Source organism: Delphinus delphis, chromosome 19 (genome assembly GCF_949987515.2).
Source record: "Delphinus delphis chromosome 19, mDelDel1.2, whole genome shotgun sequence".
NCBI classification, from domain to species: Eukaryota; Metazoa; Chordata; class Mammalia; order Artiodactyla; family Delphinidae; genus Delphinus; species Delphinus delphis.
The window spans coordinates 2,421,189-2,439,950 of record NC_082701.1 but is presented as its reverse complement, the minus strand read 5'-3'; the positions used below and the strand labels follow the sequence as shown (position 1 = coordinate 2,439,950).

Genomic DNA, 18,762 nt, shown 5'->3' with positions numbered 1-18,762 from the left:
TTCATGCTTGGCCCTGTGCCAGACAATTTGGGTGTGTTTTTTTCACTTGGTTCGTGGTATGTATTTGTCCCAAATCCCATTTTCATGAGAGGTGATGAGAATTTTTTTTCTTCCTACAGAAAGGCCTTATGAATGAAATAAGGTTTTAGTCTGAATTCCTTGATTCAGAGTGTTTTGTGGTCATTGATCAACCATTTAAAACACAACAGTGATCACACTGGCATTTCCCATATTTAAAATTCTTGTGGAGAAGGGCATATGTTTGAAAGTTATTTCAAGTTGCCAGATCTTTTGGTTAATATTATAAGACTCTAATTACAACATTTTTTCCCTTACTTGCAAGCTTTAGAAACCTTGGTTTGCAACTAACTGCACACATATTTATGTGAAAAAAGTTTACGGGAAGAAGGTTTAGAAACAGTGATCACTATGGAGTATGTATATCTTGAAGTTTTAAGATGCGGCTGGCTGGCCTTTCGAGTTTGTTGTCATTAGAAGCCAAGCCCCAGTTCTGAGCACACTGTTGCCTGATGCAAACGTCTAATCCCCCAGGTTAGCTGCTCAGCAGATCGGTTGGGGGCGGGGGCCGGGGGGGGGGCGGAGTAAAGAAGCAGAAGCGGCCACCTTGCTGATTAAAAGTCAACCGCCATTCCAGGGAAGAACAAATGTTAGGGTAGAAAAAAAACAAAATTCCAGGGAGAATCATATGACCTTCTCTCTTTTAGGCTAGTGAAACAAGAGCCTTGGCCATCCAGGCTTGTAGCAGTAAGCTGCTTATTTTAGTCATGTCTCCCTGTGAAGAGCCGAAGCTCACCTTTTCATATGTTTATTTTGAATGAGGGAGTTGGACTAATTGTTAGGTCTACGTAGGACCATTTTAAGGTCCATTTCGGCCCTGACATCCCATTTCCCAGGGGTCAGGGTCTGATGGCTTATTCTGAGGGTGCTCTGGGTAAGATTTTGGTCATCACTGAGGTGTTGAGGGCAAAGCAGGAGAGAGCTGGGTAGGAATTCTCAGCTGCCGAACAAAACTGACTCGTTTGCTTTCATCCTGGGGCCAAGGAAACATGGGTGCACACTCTGTATCTATCGGTTGAAGAGTGAAAAATTAAGAAGACGAGATTCTGGACTTCCCTGGCGGTCCAGTGGTTAAAGCTCTGCACTTCCAATGCAGAGGACGTGGGTTTGATCCCTGATCAGGAAACTAAGATCCCACAGGCTGCACTGCACGGCCAAAAAATTAAAAAAAAAAAAAAAGAAGACGACAAAATTCTTTCAGCCCCCGTTGTCCCAGATAAGGTTTCGATTTTGCTCTGTTGGTAGGGTGCAGTGCTGGCTTTGTGAAGCAGAGTTCTCAACCATGGCTGCCCATGAATGGCTGCCCATGAAAGTACTTGAACTGAAAAAAACAAAAAAAAGAAAGAAATCCAATTAAATAAAAAGCACAGGGCTGGGGGAGCAGGGTAGACAGTCATCAGGACTTTTCTTAAAGCTTCCCAGGTGAGTTTAATGTGCAGCAGGGATGAGAACAACTGGTATAAAGTATCTGAGATGCTTTCATGCAAAGTGATGGAAGGAAGCATCTATTAAATTTTGCCTGCTAATGACCCACTGTGTCTTCTAAGATCACGTATGTCTTTTTTAAGCAAGAAAGAAAGAAAGGAGGAAGGAAGGAGGGAGGGAGGGAAGGAAGAAAGTGAAGGAAGGAGAGAAGGAAGGAAGGAAGGGAGGGAGGGAGGGAGGAAGGAAGGAAAGAAAAAAAAATAATTTACCTCTTGGTAGCACTGTGATGAATATTGTCAAACATGCCATTTTTCCCATTTCTGCCCAGCTGGGAAAGCATGGTCTCTGGTGGGTCTGACACTTCATTTGACGATAGAGCCCATTCAGTTTCAGGTCTCTTCGCCATTTCACATGTTTGTATGTAGCTGTCTTTGACTTCCTTTCGACTGGACCTGCCCACCTGACAAGGCATACTTGCTTCTCCGTCTAGAAAGTGATCAAATGTCTTGGCTCCTGAGGCTGTATGTTTATCTGAGGCTAGAGGGACGGAGGGTGTCTCTCTTCAGACACACCTGTGGTTGGACCCAGTACCTGTTGTCATTCCCAGGCTGTCCTTGCCTTCACAGATCCCTCGCGATTGGAACCAAATCTGGTTATAAGCTGTTTTCTTTGAGCTCCGTGGAGCAGCTGGACCCCGTCCACGGAAGCAGTAAGTGTGTGCGTGTGAGAACCTTAGGGCACCAGATCCTCCCTCTAGACTCGAAGCTGGGGCGCTGCTCAACTTTCTGCATTTCCCTCCATTAACCCACAAACTTACAGAGTCAGTGTTTTCTCAGATTTAAATATAAATCATTGTTTCCACTTGCTTTAAAAAAAAACCCCACCATGAAACACTAGTAAGATTTGGCAATAGCTGAAGTAACATTCTCTTTTTACATTAAGAAATCCTTTGAAACTGTATTGTTGACACTTTTTCGTATACTCATATGCACGGTCATCAGTTTTGATAATTGTCAAACTGAAAGTTCACTTACGATTTTTTTTTTTGCCCTTTTATTGGCACTGTAGAATATTGGTAACATTCATTCAGTCATGGAAGTATTTTCCTTGTTTTAATAAAGCAGTAGTCTCCCATTCACAGAATCCATATCAAAGATATTGAAGTACTTCTAGTGAATGTTAAAAACAAGTCCAGCTTAGAAATGTGCCTCTCTCATTGTCTCAGGGAAGGTTGTTGTTTATGCCACCATCATATTGACGAAAACACACTCTTCGGATTTCCTGGGAAGAAAGCGGCTTGGCAAATAATATCTTAGGCTCCCAGTTCACTTGTAAGATGTTATTTTTATTATAACATTTTTGTGAAGATTCTGCTCTGTATCTGTCCCACGTTGTTCCCTATGGGACTTGCTGGAGCCCAAGAAAGGCAGGCGCGTGAAAAGAATGTTCCCAGAAAGACACGGAGGCCTCCTGTCTACAGGCGCTCAAGAGGCCTCCTGATCTACCTTCTTCCTGGGTACAGAAGGACTCCCCTGGTCATAACACAGATGTCCGGGGTATTATCAACAGGAAAGGGATTCCGGAGAGAGTCAGGGAGCACAGCGAGACGGGCAGGAGGCACAGAATTCACTGTTCCTGCCCCCTCCCCTCCCCCATCATGGTGGCACCTGTACCTTTTAGCAACAGGGACCAGAAGAATTCCGAAAGCAGAGCCTCCCGACAGAGTAGTTACCCCTTTGCAACCTCCCGTGGAGGAAGAGTGGATTGATCCAAACCTCCCAGATATGTTCTGCAGAGAGGACGGCGGCCCCGGGGGCGGGGCTGTGATTCCAGCCGCAGAGGGCATCAGGGGATGCTCTGGAAAGCCCGGCTTGATCGCCGGGGTCTGCCTGACTGTCCATCGTGGAAAGGGCTTGGGAACTTGGGAAACGGGTAAAAGTTCACTGTCGAGGGAGGGGGCGGGGAATCTCTGCAAGCGGGCGGCAAGGGAGGGAGGACCCCGAGGAGGCCGGCGGGCTGACGTCTGCGTGCCCTCGGCCGCCTCCCCACCCCCTGCCCGCAGATGACATCCCCGACGTCTGCATCGTGGAGCGCCTCTTCTCCAGCAGCCTGGTGGTGGTGGTGAGCCACGCGAAGCCTCGTCAGATGAACGTCTACCACTTCAAGAAGGGCACGGAGATCTGCAGCTACAGCTACTCCAGCAACGTCTTGTCCATCAGGCTGAACCGGCAGGTAAGGGGCTGGCGCGTCCCTCCGGGTCACGAGGCTCCCGCCGCTGGGGACCAAGGAAAAGAGGAGCATCCCTCGGGATGGTCATCTCTCGCCAGCATCCAGCTCTGTCGGGGGTTTTAAAACTCAGGCCGAGGATTATGGGGACATGGTTTGAGTCTACGCCGCACACTTGTCTCGGTGGTGAGACCGCCCGCACCGCCCCCGGGCCCCGGTCCTTCCGCCTGCCGTGATTTCTCAAACATCCGCCACCGGCTAGGCGAACGCTGTCCCCCTGGAGCCAGGCTGGGTGGAACCCTGGCTCAGAATCTGTCCCGTGAGCCACTGCAGGGGCACCTTAAACCAGAGGGACGCCCTTCTGCTTTGGGCCCTAGATGGTGACATTCCTTGCCGGCTGGTGGTCACGCCTGTCAGAATAAGCTCCTGGAGAGAAAGTGTGGCACTCCTGGGTTAGTGCTGAAGCCAGTCGGTGAAACTGCCCCTCCTCTTGCTGGGACCGAGTCCCAGGCCGCTTCTTTTCTTTCTTCCGGCGAACCCTTGAAGGTGTTTCTGGTGGTGTTTTCTTTGTTGGAGGAAGGGTTAGTCTTATCTCAAACGCGCACTATAATTCTTTTGAAAACTGTAAGTTCCTGTTAAAGAAGCATTCGGGGGCACTAGCCGAGCTTCCCTTGAATTATTAGATTTTAAATCCTATGAGGGCAGCGACTGTATCCATTTTACTCGCTACCGTAAGGCCTGGTAGAAAAGACAGTGCCCGGTAGAAAAATGCTCAGTGAATATCTGTTTCCCGGCTGCCTATTAAATACAAAAACAAATAAATCGGTTCTTTCTATGACCGAGCAGATCTGTGTATTCAATTAAATATCCCCAGGGTGCTGGAGGTCCTTGCCTTCACCGAGGACATCGTTTTCTCCTTTGTACCTAAACTATTAAGTGCTTACTTTTTTTTTAAACAAATGAGACAAAGTGCTGTCTTAAGTTTATGAGAAGGAAGAGATTGTTTCTTTGGGTTGATCCACTATGTTGACTGCCTATCCATTCAAGTCTGTATAAAGCAGGGTGGTAGAAAATGGCCTGAGAAATAGAATACGGCGTATTTTAGAAGCAAGGAGTAGCAGGGGATAAAGAAGATAAGCCCGGTTCTTGGCAAGAGAGGGAAAGGCAGTTTGAGGGTTTTCAACTTGAAGGCTTTTAAGCACAGTTCTTGGCTCCGGTGCTGTCTCTGAAATGTCTTGTTTGCACATTAAATTTCTTTGCAGGACGTTTTATCTTTGCATACGTTGATAGCCAGGGTATAAAAATTAAGACTGTTTAGGCAAATGTCCTGTAAAGGTCAGAACCCTCAAATGGTATCCACGGTATTTATTTGTATAATGTCCCTCGCTTGCTCTCTGATATTTTCATCAGCAAATGGGACTGTTAACCTTTAGGTGCCACCCTCTCCTCAATAAAACACCATATTCACTTCAAAGTTCCCCGGCCGCGTTTCCTAAAGAACATCACGGCACCTAGAACTTCTCCGCTGTTCACGGCCAAGCCAGCTGGACCCCAGGCCGACCAGGGCTCTCTTCCTTTAGCATTTCTTCTGCTAAGAAGATGATTTGAAACAGGTCTGGGAAGTCTTCGGGGTGTGCTTCTCTTATAAACATTCAGATTTGGGACGCTTCACTTTTGGTTTACAGGGCTGCTCGTGTGCCCTCCCTGCCAGGCCAGGGTCCTGCTGCTGCCCCCCCCCACCCCCCCCCCCCACGGCCCCGAGGATGTGAGAATAGAGCCTGCTCTGTCTATTTCATCAGGTCCTCAGGCTGTGCAGTTCCTTTCTGAAAAACAGGAAAAAAGTCCAAGATTTGTGTGGGGTATTAAGAAGAAAGAAAACCCCTAATCCTCTGAATCTGTAGAAAGGAAGAATATTCAGTAATTGGGATCTGTTTCATTTTTAGTTGCTGTTAATCCCCTTCTACTAATAGAGGAAAGGTACTCTGTGGAATAAAGACAGTAAACCAGATGTGTTTGGATTTGTAAATGTCCACAGTTCTTTGACCCTCTGTTCCGAGGGGCCCTCGTTACCCAGATGGAGACTGACTGGATGGAAGCCTCCAAGGGCAGACGCTGTAAAGAATTTTCTAGTTGACAAAAGGAGTTTTTACTTCTAGGATCTAGACAAGTAGATGAGAGCCAGGGTGACAGGGAATGAGCTGAGCTGGAGGCCAGCCCAGGGTTCCGCTGAGACCGCAGACTGATTAGTAAAGGGAGCCATTGCCAGGGTTGCGCTCGTCCCAGGAACGAGCCCTCACGTGGAACACAGACGAGGTGCCTCCTCTTTGCCCCTCGCTGTTCTCTCTGTGTTTCCCTCGGGCTGGGGTGGCCTGAAATCCGGCCGATGGACCACAGAGCAGGTGGTGCTCTAAGAGCTGGTGGGGAGAGATGCGGATGAGGCCAGAGAAGCTAGGAGTGCAGGCTGCCCCTGCAGGAAGGGGCATGGTGAAGACCCCGTATTCTGGGGTCGCACGCGGGGCTGGGGGTGGGGACACAGGAGCGAACCCAAACCCTCAAACATCAACAAGCACAGAGCACTCTAGTCCAAACGTAGTAAGTGCAGGCGAAAGGCAAAGCGGTGCGGTGAATCAGGGACTTGACTTTACGGAGAAGCACTGATACGTGCCATCAATTTGGAGGCCCTGTTAGCATCTTTTTTGTCAGCCCTCTGCGCCCAGCGCTGTGGCCACAGGGCCTTAAATAAACCTGAGAAAAGTGTTTCGGTGTTACCTTTCCGCTTGGTTCAAGTGACAGTCTCCCGAAAAATTCTGCGCTGGGAAACAGCATCGCAGGCTTTTCCCAGAAGGGGAGCCCACCGCTTCTTAGTGGTATTTTTAGGTTCCTTCCTTTCCAAGAGTTGTTCCCTGGGATGAAAGGATCTGGCCTGGGAGCAGTGGTCCTCACGTCTGGGGTCCGTGTTGAAACCCCCCTGAACGAGGGTCTCCAGGCAGAGCCCGGGCCTTGCCCCGGGATGCCAGGAGCTCATCAGAGTCTGAGAAGCACCAGCCTGAAGGAGGCCGAGGCGGCGTCTGATGGGAAGGGGAACCGAGAAGTTTACCCGGAAGTGTCTTCACTGGCAAAGGGAGTCTGATCAGGAAGCGTCCAGGATTCCCTGGACTGAGGAGGGGGAAAAGTACAAAAACAAAAACAAGAAGGAAATCTCAATTTCGAAATGGAATTTCCAAAGATCCTGTATTTAGTGCTTCTGTCCAGGTGGACGGTGATGTATACGCGGCTGTGCGCACATAACGTAAGCTTCAAATTGATCGTGAAAACTCCTCCCCCCTTTCGGCTTAGAATGGAGTTAGGATTCCCAGGAGAGAGGCGTGATCTCGGGGTGGGCGGGCCCCTTTCCAACGAGTCAGCCCCATAGGCTGATGGGTCTGTGTGATTTCAGAGGCTGCTCGTTTGCCTGGAGGAGTCCATTTACATTCACAACATTAAAGACATGAAGCTTCTGAAGACCATCCTGGATATTCCTCCAAACCCGACAGGTGAGCCGCAGCCCGGGCCAGGTGCCCCCGAATCTCGTGTCTGGGTGCCCCTTTTGCACCAGCTGTGTTTCCACCCAAACTGAAAACCCGAAGCAGCGTTTGGCCTTCATTGCTTTATAAATCTTCGTGGTGTTTGCCTTGAAGCTTCGTCTTAATGGCCGCAGATTCAGATTATATTGGGCCATGCGTCCTGCAGGAGAGCCGTGTGACCTTCCCTGCAGCCTGGGAGAAACTCCTTTCCCCTGGGACCCATTCTCAGCAACCGTGTCAAAGCATTTAGGCAGACACGTAGGAGATGTCCTGCATCTGACGTTGCAAGGTGCTCACCCCTAGTTATCTTTGCTGGTTGTTCAGTATAGAGCAGACATCATAATCAGAAGTGGGTTCTACCTGACTGGGAGACAGACAATCCAAACCGAAAAGAAACGTGTTTTCTTTTGTTGCAGACAATTCTCTCTACGTGGGTGATATGCTAGGAGGTTAGACTGTATTCAATTCTCAGATGTAACACTGTTTAATACATTTTCCTGATTTAAGAATGGGAGCAGCTGGGATTGGTCAGGTTGAAAAGGCAGACGATGCCATTCTGTGAATCCCTGGCGGCAGAAGTAAAGGAGAAGGAAGTTGTGTGGTGGGACAGGAGCCACCAAACCAGAACAGTGTGCGGACCTGATGATTCAGGGCAGTATTTGTAAATCGCGCTCCAGCTTAGTGTCGTTAAATGAATGCTTCAGTTCACTGCGGTTTTCTAATTTGTTGACTTCCACCGAATTTCAATATCCCTGTGGCCCGACCTCAGTCACCTAGACTCTTTGAGCCTCAGTTTCCTCAGCTGTAAAATGGAATAGTAACCCCCGTCTCACAGGGGTGGTGTCTGTGGCGGCGACCTGCTCACGGCCTGCTGGGCCGTAATTCCTCCTCTGGCCTCATTTCCTTCTCTCCATCTGAGTTATACAGATGGCCCTTGACGTTGACTTCAGTGCTTTAAAATTTCAGCCCTGACGAAACGGTACTGTATTTGAAAAGATCACAGCCATTGAGGCCGTTAGAAAGCTCTGTGGGAGAACGACTTTAAAGCCTGTTTTGCAAGTGGAGGGTGGTAAGTGAAGGAACCATGGCCGGGGACGGCGGTGGGGGATTAGTTTCGTTTTGTGCTGTTTTTCAGAAATGAGAGGTTGAACTAACCTGGAAAAGTGTTTATTGCAGACATGCTACGTGCCCGGGACCATAGTAGGCACTGTAGGTACAGACCACACGCCAGGAACCCCAAACCCTTGGGACATGGTGCACAAGGGCCCTGGCGTCTTTGGAAGGTTTGGGACCCAGGGGGTGACAGCTGAAAGGAAGATGTGCTCTTCTGACAGGGCGAGGGAGGTGAGTGGGGTCTGAGCAGAGCCCACCGGAGCCGCGGGCCTGGGCTGGACCCTGGCGGCTTTGGACAGAGGACATCTCAGGGGGGCAGGGGACATGCCAGGTGAGCAGGGGACATCCCAGGTGGGCAGTGGACATGCCAGGTGGGCAGAAAGTTCACAAGCTGCCTGTGACTCTCCGTTTCTTTGAAAGGCGGGGAGCTGGGCACCGTCAGTGGCCTTTCGAGCAGGTGTCCCACGGGTCAGGGCAGCCGGCAGCCCCCTCACCCCTGCGGCCACACCTCAGCCGTTCAGCCCAGGGGATGGTGCTGCCCGCCTTCAGGGCCAAACCTGTTCCTCCTGCGAAAAGCCCGTCTCCTCTTTGAGCAAATGCAGCCCTTTGTCTTCGCTTAGAAAATGCACGGATGGCCTCAGGTTTGCACTTTAAACAGGGAGGAAGGAGGTTTGCAGGTGTAGGGCCATCTGTGCTTCCTGTTAGGATGTGTGCGCCTCACAAAGGGAATGATTTTATCTCAAGACAACTTAGAAATGATGGGAGGAGTCCTCAGGTAAACATTACCAGTGGGCTGGGGGAGAGATTTAGCCTTTCCTTCTGAAAGACCAGGGATGGGTTGAAAGACCAAAACGTGTGTCTTATTACAGCTTTGACATTCTTTGGAGAGAGAGGCCAAGACAGCTTCAAATGCTGACATTTATAATCATCCTCTCAGCTTCCCCTGAGCTCTTCCTACTCCAGTAAAATGGGGATGAGCCTTTTTACCCCACAGAGTTCTTATGGGGAGGACTCCCCGAGGGCGGGGAGGGGGTGAGAGCGAAGTCCCATCTGCTGGGCACACGAGGCTCGGCCAGGCTCGCCCGCCGGCCGGTTCCATGCATCATGTCCATCTCCAGCCAGGAGGGCAGGCTCGGGACAGGTCGGGGTTTCCCTGCAGTGACATGACCCGCCCCTCGCTCAAGGACCCCCAGCAGACTCTGAACGTCCAAAACCACAGAGATGAGATCCTCAGAGGCCAGGAGTCTCCTTCATTTGTTCCCACCCTCTCATGTATTTTCTGAACAACAAACTGTAAGATGGAAACTCTGGCCCTTGATGTGATGCATGTTCCTGGGTCACAGGGAGACGGGGCCTCTTGGCTGACAGGCTCAGCCACACGAATTCTGAATGTCTTTCGACTTTGTGAACTACAAATACGTGATACACACAGAGTCCTGTCATTGCTTCACGCTCAGTACCGGCCGTGGCTGTAAATTTCCTTCCTTCTGTCTGTTTGTGTCATGCCCATTCCTGTTGTGTCAAAGACTGCAGGCTGCTTCCTTTAAAGGGTTTGGCCAGACGGGGCTCGATGTTAATTTCCTGCTAGCACAGCCGTCTGTACCCTGAGCAGCTGAAGGTGGAAATCTCCATTAAAAACTCCACCACCCGCAGAACTTGGGGATGCTGTCGGTCTCACAGGCTCTCACGGAACACCGGGGGAGCAGTCTACACCACGCGGCAGTGTGTATGATGGGACAGAGTAGCCGTTTATTCCCCAGCGAGCGCTCTTTCTGAAAATGTAATGCAGGTGGGGTAAATGGTAGCATAGAGCATCTGTAAGTACAGAGACGATTTCTCTCCTTTCTATTTTTAAAAACTGGAAAGCATATTCCATTAATCAACCCAGAGGGAACTGCATCTTATAAATCACTGTTAACTTGCTTTAATTTTGACACATAATACTATAAATACCAAGGTAAGAATGATTTAGAATCACAGGACTTCCTTCTAATTCCAGCCGATGGTGCCATTGGTTCTTGAATGGAAATCAGGCATTTTTCTTCTCCAGCTGCAGAAGGATTACAGCCAAACCATTTCAGTGGAATTATAGCTGACCATGATTTATGAAAATGTGTGTCCAGTCTGAAGTCCAAAATCCACATCAAAACCTAACTCCTTATATTTTAAAAAAAGAAAAAGGCCAGAAGAAAATATTCTCAAATATTGAGCACAGTGAAAAGCCTCTGGGTTTTAGAATTCTGCGTGCTTTTTTTTTTTCTGTTTCTTTATATTTTCTGGCCTCTACAAATTTTTTATACTATCACTTTTATATTATAAAATAATATCAAAGAAAAGGCTGGGACTTCCCTGGTAGCACAGTGGTTAAGAATCCACCTGCCAATGCAGAGGACACGGGTTCGAGCCCTGGTCCAGGAAGATCCCACATGCCGCGGAGCAACTAAGACCGTGTGCCACAGCTACTGAGCCTGTGCTCTAGAGCCGACGTGCCACAACTACTGAAGCCTGCACACCTAGAGACCGTGCTCCGCAACAAGAGAAGCCACTGCAATGAGAAGCCCGTGCACCGCAACGAAGAGTAGCCCCCGCTCGCTGCAACTAGAGAAAGCCCGCATGCAGCAACGAAGACCCAACGCAGCCAAAAAAAATAAATAAATTTATTTATTTATTTATTTATTTTAAAAAAGAAAAGGCTCATTTCCCTTCCTATAAAGGGTTTCAGGGGACACGTGACAGAAACAGAAGACGAGTAGAACGGGAATATCTAAGCCTATAGCAAAGTCTTCCTACTTTCCTTGGGGGCTTCACAAGAAATAAAGTGCATTCTTAGAGCTGGGTGGATTTGTCTGAGAATTGGACCACAGGAAGCTAAAGGAGTTCACGTTCAGCATTTCTGGGGACCGTCATTAAGTTGCAAATGTTGGTACGCACGGCCCCTTGGCTACATTCAGGTGGGCTGGCCGAGGTGCGAGCCAGAGGCAGAGCTGTCAGGTACGTGGTTACGTGGCAGGGTGTACCTGCCCTCGCCACCATCCTTGGTCCCTTCTTGTCAGACTCTCGTGTCAACTCACTCTCCATTGGGTGTTACAGGAAGTTCCATGTTAGCTGAAGAAGTTTAAGCTTCCTTCCTTTCTGGAAATATTTACATTTTAATATACAACTCTGAAGGTCACCTCACACCTATTAGAATGGCTATTATCAAAAAGACAAGAGACAAGTGTTGGCAAGGGTGTGGAGAAAAGGGAGCCTGCGTGCACTGTTGGTGGGAATGGAAATTGGTGCCGCCACTGTGGAAAACAGTGTGGAGGATCCTCAAAACACTAAAAACTGAGCTACCTTATGATTAAGCAATCCCACTTCTGGGTATTTATCCAAAGAAAATGGAGACACTAACTCAAAAAGATATCTGCAGCCCAATGTTCATTGCAGCAATATTTACAACAGGCAAGACATGGGAACAACCTAAGTGTCCAGCGATGGATGAGTGGATAAAGAGGGTGTGGCATATAGATATAATGGAATACTACTCAGCCATAAAAAAGGATGAAATCTTGCCACTGTAATGACGTGGATGGACCTTGAGGGCATCACACTACATGAATTCAGTCAGGCAGAGAAAGACAAGTACCATATGATCTCACCTATATGTGGAATCTTCAAAAAAAACAAACAAGCTCACAGATGCAGAGGATAGACTGGTGGTTACCAGAGGCTGGGGGTCAGGGGGAAGAGACGTGTGAAATGGTTGAATGGGGTCAAAAGGTACAAACTTCCAGTTAAACAATAAGTCATGGGGGGGGGGGCTTCCCTGATGGTGCAGTGGTTGAGAGTCCACCTGCTGATGCAGGGGGCACGGGTTCGTGCCCCGGTCTGGGAAGATCCCACATGCTGCAGAGCGGCTGGGCCCGTGAGCCATGGCCGCTGAGCCTGCGCGTCCGGAGCCTGTGCTCCGCAACGGGAGAGGCCACAGCGGTGAGAGGCCCGCGTACTGCAAAAAAAAAAAAAAAGTCATGGGGGTGTAACATTCAGCAAAACTGAGAAGGCATGAGTGGTCTCTTCTGAGGCTGGGTGACCCTGTACAGGCGAGAGGGCTGCAGGGAGCCTGCAGGACAGGGCGCTGGGCTGTCACCCTCCTCCCACAGCTGCCTGGCAGGTGATAAGGGCACAGCCTGGTGGGTCCTTGGCAAAGCCCGAGCAGGAGGTCAGACCTTGGTTCCCATCCTCCACGTTTGCTTTTGTTTTAACCTCTGCTCTGCCCCCAGCAGATGAGGGTCAGGTCCATTTTAGCCTGATCTGAAGTTTCTCTTATGCTTTTACAAGAAACCCATTTAACACACTAACTTGTAACAAAGCTACCTTTTCTATTTAAAAAGGGCCTCTCTTGCCTGATCTCCAAGTTCTTATTCTGGTAATGCTTCTGGTAATTCTGTGAATTCACTTCTATCACGTACACCCCTATGAATGGAAGCCATTGTTGTGAAAATCCTTTCCTTAAATGCTATTAGGATCCTCCCCCGCCCCTCCAATCCCCGTGTAAATAAAAATGGCTTCTAGGTTTGGTTCAGTGGTTTGACTTGGTGTTTACTCTTCCAGAATATTGTTGAAGCCTCTTAAATCCAACATGTCCTGTTTCTTTAGTTTGTCCCGACGGCAGACACACCGTCTTCACTGCCCTCAAGTGAATTTCCCCTCTGGAGGCGCCCATTTCCCTTATCGAGGCAGGACATTTGGCTCTGAAACAATTTCTAAATAGGTCCTCCCCTCAAGCCACCCAGCCTCCCCACCCTCCAATTTGAAATGACATTTAATCACCTGCAGAAAGGCCACCACAAGCTGCCCTTTATTTCAGTTAGGAGCTTGTAGCCCAGAGGGTAACGGAATTGGAAGAGAAGTAGCTGTTACTTCAGGGCCCTGGGGCACAGTGCGAAGAAGAACGTTTAAAATAGTCTAACCTCTGACCTCTCAGCTGTGGCGTGGACACGAGGTCGTCCCGGGAATTTACTTGATCAGGGTCCTTGGATTAGAAGAATCAAGAGTCGAGGTCTGCAGGGCCGCTCCTCCCCTCGCCAGCAGGTGGCGCTGTGGTCGTGCCGTGTCCAGATGCCCTTCCCGGGCGTGGACGCCGGCTTTTCACGTGCGGTTTGCTCTCCCCCAGGTCTGTGTGCCCTGTCCATCAACCATTCCAATTCCTACGTGGCCTATCCTGGGAGCCGGACGACAGGCGAGATCGTGCTCTACGACGGACACGCCCTGGTAAGTTGGCGGTGACCCCGCCGGCGCAGCCCCCTGCCTGGCCGCGTGGTCAGTTTCAGGTGAGGGGCGGGCTCGGTGGCTGGGGGGCGAGGTGCAGAGGCGCAGGTAGCCCCGGCCACAGCTGTGGGGTGTGGACGGGAAGGTCATGCCCTTTGCCCTCATCGCCATCCGTCCACGTAGCCACAAGGCAGCCTGCCAGGCCCGGACAGACGCCGTGGCAGCTGGGGGCCATCGCGGGGTTGAGTGCGTCCTGCCGGGCCGTGGCGCAGCCTGCGACAGCGTGCAGCCATGTCCCATGTCCTGCCCTCTGCTCTCCGAGCTTCACAGAGCGGGCAGGATTGCTGCAGGAAGCCGGGCCCTAGAGCCGCATCACGGAGAACACAGTCACATCACCGCACTGGCCACCACACGGGTGGTCGCCCATCTCCCCGAGGGCAGGAAAAGGGACAGAAACACAGCAGCCCTTGCAGCAGCGTCTAGATACACCGGGAAGCGACGTGCAGCTTCTATGCATACGGCCTGGTGGAAAGAGGGAAACAGGGAACCCAGCAGAGGAGGGAGGGTGTCTGGGAGGGAAAGAGGAGGGAGAGGAGACGAAACGCGTCCTCCCTCTGCCCCAGCATCAACCTCCGTTTTCCCTTTCGCCAACAGAAGACAGTCTGCACCATTGCTGCCCACGAGGGGGCGCTGGCCGCCATTGCCTTCAACGCCTCGGGCTCCAGACTGGCCAGCGCCTCCGAGAAAGTGAGTTCCTCAGGGGCTCGCCTCCTGCCGGGGTGGTGGTGGCGGGTTCCGGGGGCCCTGGGCCCCAAAGAGCTGGCGGAAGGGGCCCGGTGACCCCAGCGCTCAGACCTCACTCCGGAGGGAGGCCTTCCGGCCCCTGCGTGAGGCGCTGCATTTATTAACTCGGCCGACCAAGGGCCTCTGCTGTGCAGGACACAAGCCGCTTTGCCCAGAACCTTGTGGTCTGATTAAGAAACGTGCGTGCCCATCATCACAGATACGGAGAGATGCCACGTTCCATAAACACAGTAGAAACAAAATGCTTGGCTGTTCAGCAGGAGAGACTGACATCTTCTGTCTGGAATAACCAGGGAAGGTGACCGAGTTGAATTTCAGATGCCACGAGAAACAGGTGTATTTTTGACGGGCAGAGATTGAATATCTGAGGGGGCCACAGCAGACTGAACGAGCGCGCCAGCGCCTTGGGCTGGGGGGGAGGGGCCGGGAGACGGAGGCTGTTCAACTCACCTTCCAAGAATGGTTTATACAGCGCACATACAGAAAAGCCTCCGTGCACAGCCCTCCGCGCTTCCTCTCCGGAGACAGATGCTCCAAACCAATCTAACAAGCGCGTCTCTAAAGGGACGTGTCTGCGTGAAGCTGTGCACGGTACGAAACGCCTACCTGCTTTCTCTTCCAGGGCACTGTCATCCGGGTGTTCTCGGTTCCCGATGGGCAAAAGCTCTATGAGTTTCGGAGAGGCATGAAAAGGTCTGTGCTCATCGTAAAAACACACTGTAGAGTACGCACAGGGGTCCTGCAGTGGACGGCTGGCAGCCGTCCGGGGAGAGGACGAGGGGCTGTGTGCGCCCCTCGCCCTGCCCGGGAGGAGGGATGATGGTCCTTTCTCAGGTGACTGACTAGAGGCCCCGCTGAGCACTCAGAACACCTGAGAGCTGAGAGGGCTTTGTGACCTGGGCCTCCAGCCTGGGGAGCCCTTTCTCGACGCGCCCAAGGGCGGCCCGTCGCGGAGAAATGAGACAGGCGAGGGAGTCGTGGCCCGAACGTAACTGCTGACCCTCCTCCCGCGGAATAGAAAAGTGTGATGGTCTTGGTCCTATCCGCTGTAGGGCTCACAGACGGAAGACTTCCAGCGTGACGGGAAGGGGCGATGCCTGGTTTCTTCTCACCTGAGAAGCGACCCAGTGTGACTCTTTCCGATGTTAATTTCCAAGTATGAATGATACAGTGTTGAAGGGATTTTAGAAAACACAGGCAGACCTTGGAGAGAGTGTGGGTTCCATCCCAGACCACCGCAGTAAAGCCAGTATCGCCATAAAGCGCGTCACGCACATTTCTTGGTTTCCTCGTACCTACGAAAGTGACGTTTACACTGTCCTGCAGGCTGTTAAGTGTGCAATGATGGCATGAGTCTAAGCAAAAGTGCCTATGCCTTAATTTAAAAATGCTTCATTGCTAAACAGTGCTGACCATCACCCGATCCTTCAGCGAGTCGTAACTGTTTGCAGTCATCACACCAAAGGTCACTGGTCACAGGTCACCACGACAAATAGAATCATCATGAAAAAGCTTGAAAAATGTTGAGGATGATCAAAACGTGACCGGGGGCGCGAAGCGAGCAAAGGCTTTGGGGAAAACGGCACCGACGGACTTGCTCGAGGCAGGGCTGCCACAAACCTTCAGCTTATAAAAAAAATCGCAGTATCTGCGAAGCATCATAAAGCAAAGCCCAATAAAACGAGGTCTGCCAGTGCTCAAACTCTTCGCGATACATTTAGGTTTTCTTACATATATATGTGAAGCTGATTTTTGTACTCTCAGGCTGTTACCCTCATTCCCCGGGCTCACCCGTCCCTGTGTGGCTGTCTTTGCAGGTATGTGACGATCAGCTCTCTGGCTTTCAGTATGGACTCGCAACTCCTCTGTGCTTCGAGCAACACGGAGACCGTGCACATCTTCAAGCTGGAGCACCTCGCCAACAGGTAGGACACGAAATGCTCGTTACACTAAAAGAGTCAGATCCTGGTTGTCCGGCCGGAGCACATGACTTCTCTCTGTCAACGCCACGGACTTGGCTTTACTTGTTCTGTCCCCACCAAGCGGGGAGCGAGTGTCAGCAAAGACTAGGTGATGTGAGCTGGGGTCGCCCTCCTGAGTTTGCAGCCCGGCTCTGCCCCGTGTGAGCGGCGAGACCTCGGGCAGGTGATCTAATCTGTCTGAACTTCTGTTTCCTCGTCCGCCAAACCTAAAATATTAATGGTCGTATATGCATCTTCGGCCTGTGGTGAGTGCCCGGACTGAAAGCACGCAGCGTAGTGCCGGGCACGGAGTAAACCCTCGAGCGCGTTTGCTCGCTCGCTACAAGTGCCGTGACGCACAGGCCGACCTCGTGCTGTTGCTTCGAGCTTGGTTGTGCTTCGCGGATTCTGCGTTTTTCACAAACTGAAGGTTTGTGGCAGCCCTGCCTCGAGCAAGTCCGTCGGTGCCGTTTTCCCCAGAGCCTTTGCTCGCTTCGCGCCCCGGGTCACGTTTTGATCATCCTCAACATTTTTCAAGCTTTTTCATGATGATTCTATTTGTCATGGTGACCTGTGATCAGTGACCTTTGATGTTACCATTGCAAAAAGATTACGACTCACTGAAGGCTCACGTGATGTTCAGAATTACGGTATGCACATTTTTTTTTAATCAAATGGAGTTTATTTGAGACGGGGCTCAGATATGAATCTCCGTAACCTGGCTGCAAGTACTGTACTTTGTTTTCTGGCCGTGCTCTGAGGCATGCAGGAGCCCATGCCCCCTGCGATGGAAGCACGGAGTCCTAACCACCGGGCCACCAGGGAAGTCCCGCATGTTGTTTTTTAGACATCACGCCCCTGCGTGCTTACTAGACTGCAGGGTAGTGTAGACATCACTTTTATACGCATGTGTGCGACATGCTTCATCGCTGCGGTCTGGAGCTGACCCCGCAGCGTCTCCGGGGTCTGTGTGTATTCGTCACCCCCAGCACTGAGGGCCTGGCAGATCCTTCCAGGGCCGCTGCTGTGCCCGTGAGAGGAGCGGAGCGGGGTCGACAGCGTGTGCTGGACTGCAGCCAGGGGTGTGCGCATATTCCTGTTGCTGCTGCAATAGATCATCACAAACTTCATGGCGTAAAGCAGCACACGTTCACGGCCCCATGGCACTGCCAGTCAGGGTGGGCGGCCCGGGGGTGACAGGGCTCGGTCTGCACTCAGGGTCGCGAGGCTGCAGTGCAGGCGTTGCCCGCTGTCTGCCTGAGCTCAGAGCCGTCCCCGTCCTGGTCGCTGGCAGGAATGCAGGCCCTCGTGCTGCAGCAGCGAAGCCCCTGCCCCTGCGATGGCCCCCAGATCCCCCTCCCTCCTCACGCGGCCTTCAAACCAGCAAGGTCACGCCGATTCCTTCTCAAGCTCCTGATTTCTCTGAATCTCCCTCCTGCCTCTGGCTGGGCAAAGCCCCCTGCTCTTAAGGCCCATGCGATTGGCTAAAGCCGTCTGGATCATACCCCCTCGACAGCCACCTGGGCCGTACGACATGACACAGTCACGGGGCTGCGGTCTCCTCCCTGGCACAGGCTCCGGGGACCAGGCCGTGGCACCCTGGGGCCCCTCCTAGGGACTCCGCCCGCTGTCGTGTGGGCACCAGTGCAGGTGCACAGGTGTGCGGCCCCTGTTTCTCCCGGGAAAGCAGTGAAGGGTCTCCTCCACACAGGCCTCGGCCGTGGCAGTGTCGTGTCACCCAGCCTGCCCCTGGGGCCCAGACCCTGCCCCGCGCAGCCCAGGACACGGCTCACACCTTCCTAGGGGGCCTTCAGACACCGCGTGTCTCCTGACACCTCCCCCTAGGGTCGCTATAGGAAATGGAAACATGAAGTGTTAGCGATTAGCTCAGGGACACCCAGAAAGCGGCGGTGGCCTCGGCAGCACGGCCGCTTGTCCGGGTCCCGTGCTTCTCGGTCCGTGGAGCCTCCCGACACTCTCCGGCCCCTGGTTGCCCACGCGCTTCCAGAAGGAAGGGAACGGGTTCAGAGGAGTTCAGCGTCTCGCCTGGAGCCGGCCTCCGTCTCCAAAGCCAGGTTCCACGTGAAAGCGCCGCGTCTCACACCCGCCAGGCGGCACCGCCAGCGACAGCTCAAATCCGTGTCCCAAGCGTGGTGTCCTCTGCTGGGCCTCGCCTGGTACCAGGAGAGACAGGCTCCTCCCCCAGAGTGGGACTTCCACCCCTTCTACCCGCTCAGGGAGATACAGAACCCAGCCTCCGTTGTGTGTGTCAGTGTGTGTGTCTGTGTGTGCTTGTGTGTCTGTGTGTGTGTGTCTCTGTGTATGTGCGTCTGTGTGTGTGT

General features: G+C 51.9%; 1 protein-coding gene across 2 annotated transcripts in view; it reads left to right on the top strand.

Moving 5' to 3' along the window:
- WIPI1 (WD repeat domain, phosphoinositide interacting 1) overlaps positions 1-18,762 on the top strand; it is a 29,777-nt gene that overhangs the window by 2,394 nt on the left and 8,621 nt on the right. The window contains exons 2-8 of one of the 2 annotated variants that reach the window (XM_059997122.1): positions 2,130-2,212; positions 3,566-3,735; positions 7,166-7,262; positions 13,561-13,658; positions 14,310-14,402; positions 15,082-15,152; positions 16,277-16,384. In XM_059997122.1, the coding sequence (XP_059853105.1) occupies positions 2,130-2,212; positions 3,566-3,735; positions 7,166-7,262; positions 13,561-13,658; positions 14,310-14,402; positions 15,082-15,152; positions 16,277-16,384 (720 nt within the window). Of the gene's footprint in view, positions 1-2,129; positions 2,213-2,741; positions 2,835-3,565; positions 3,736-7,165; positions 7,263-13,560; positions 13,659-14,309; positions 14,403-15,081; positions 15,153-16,276; positions 16,385-18,762 lie in introns of those variants that run through there. The other variant, XM_059997123.2, reaches the window with a different exon arrangement.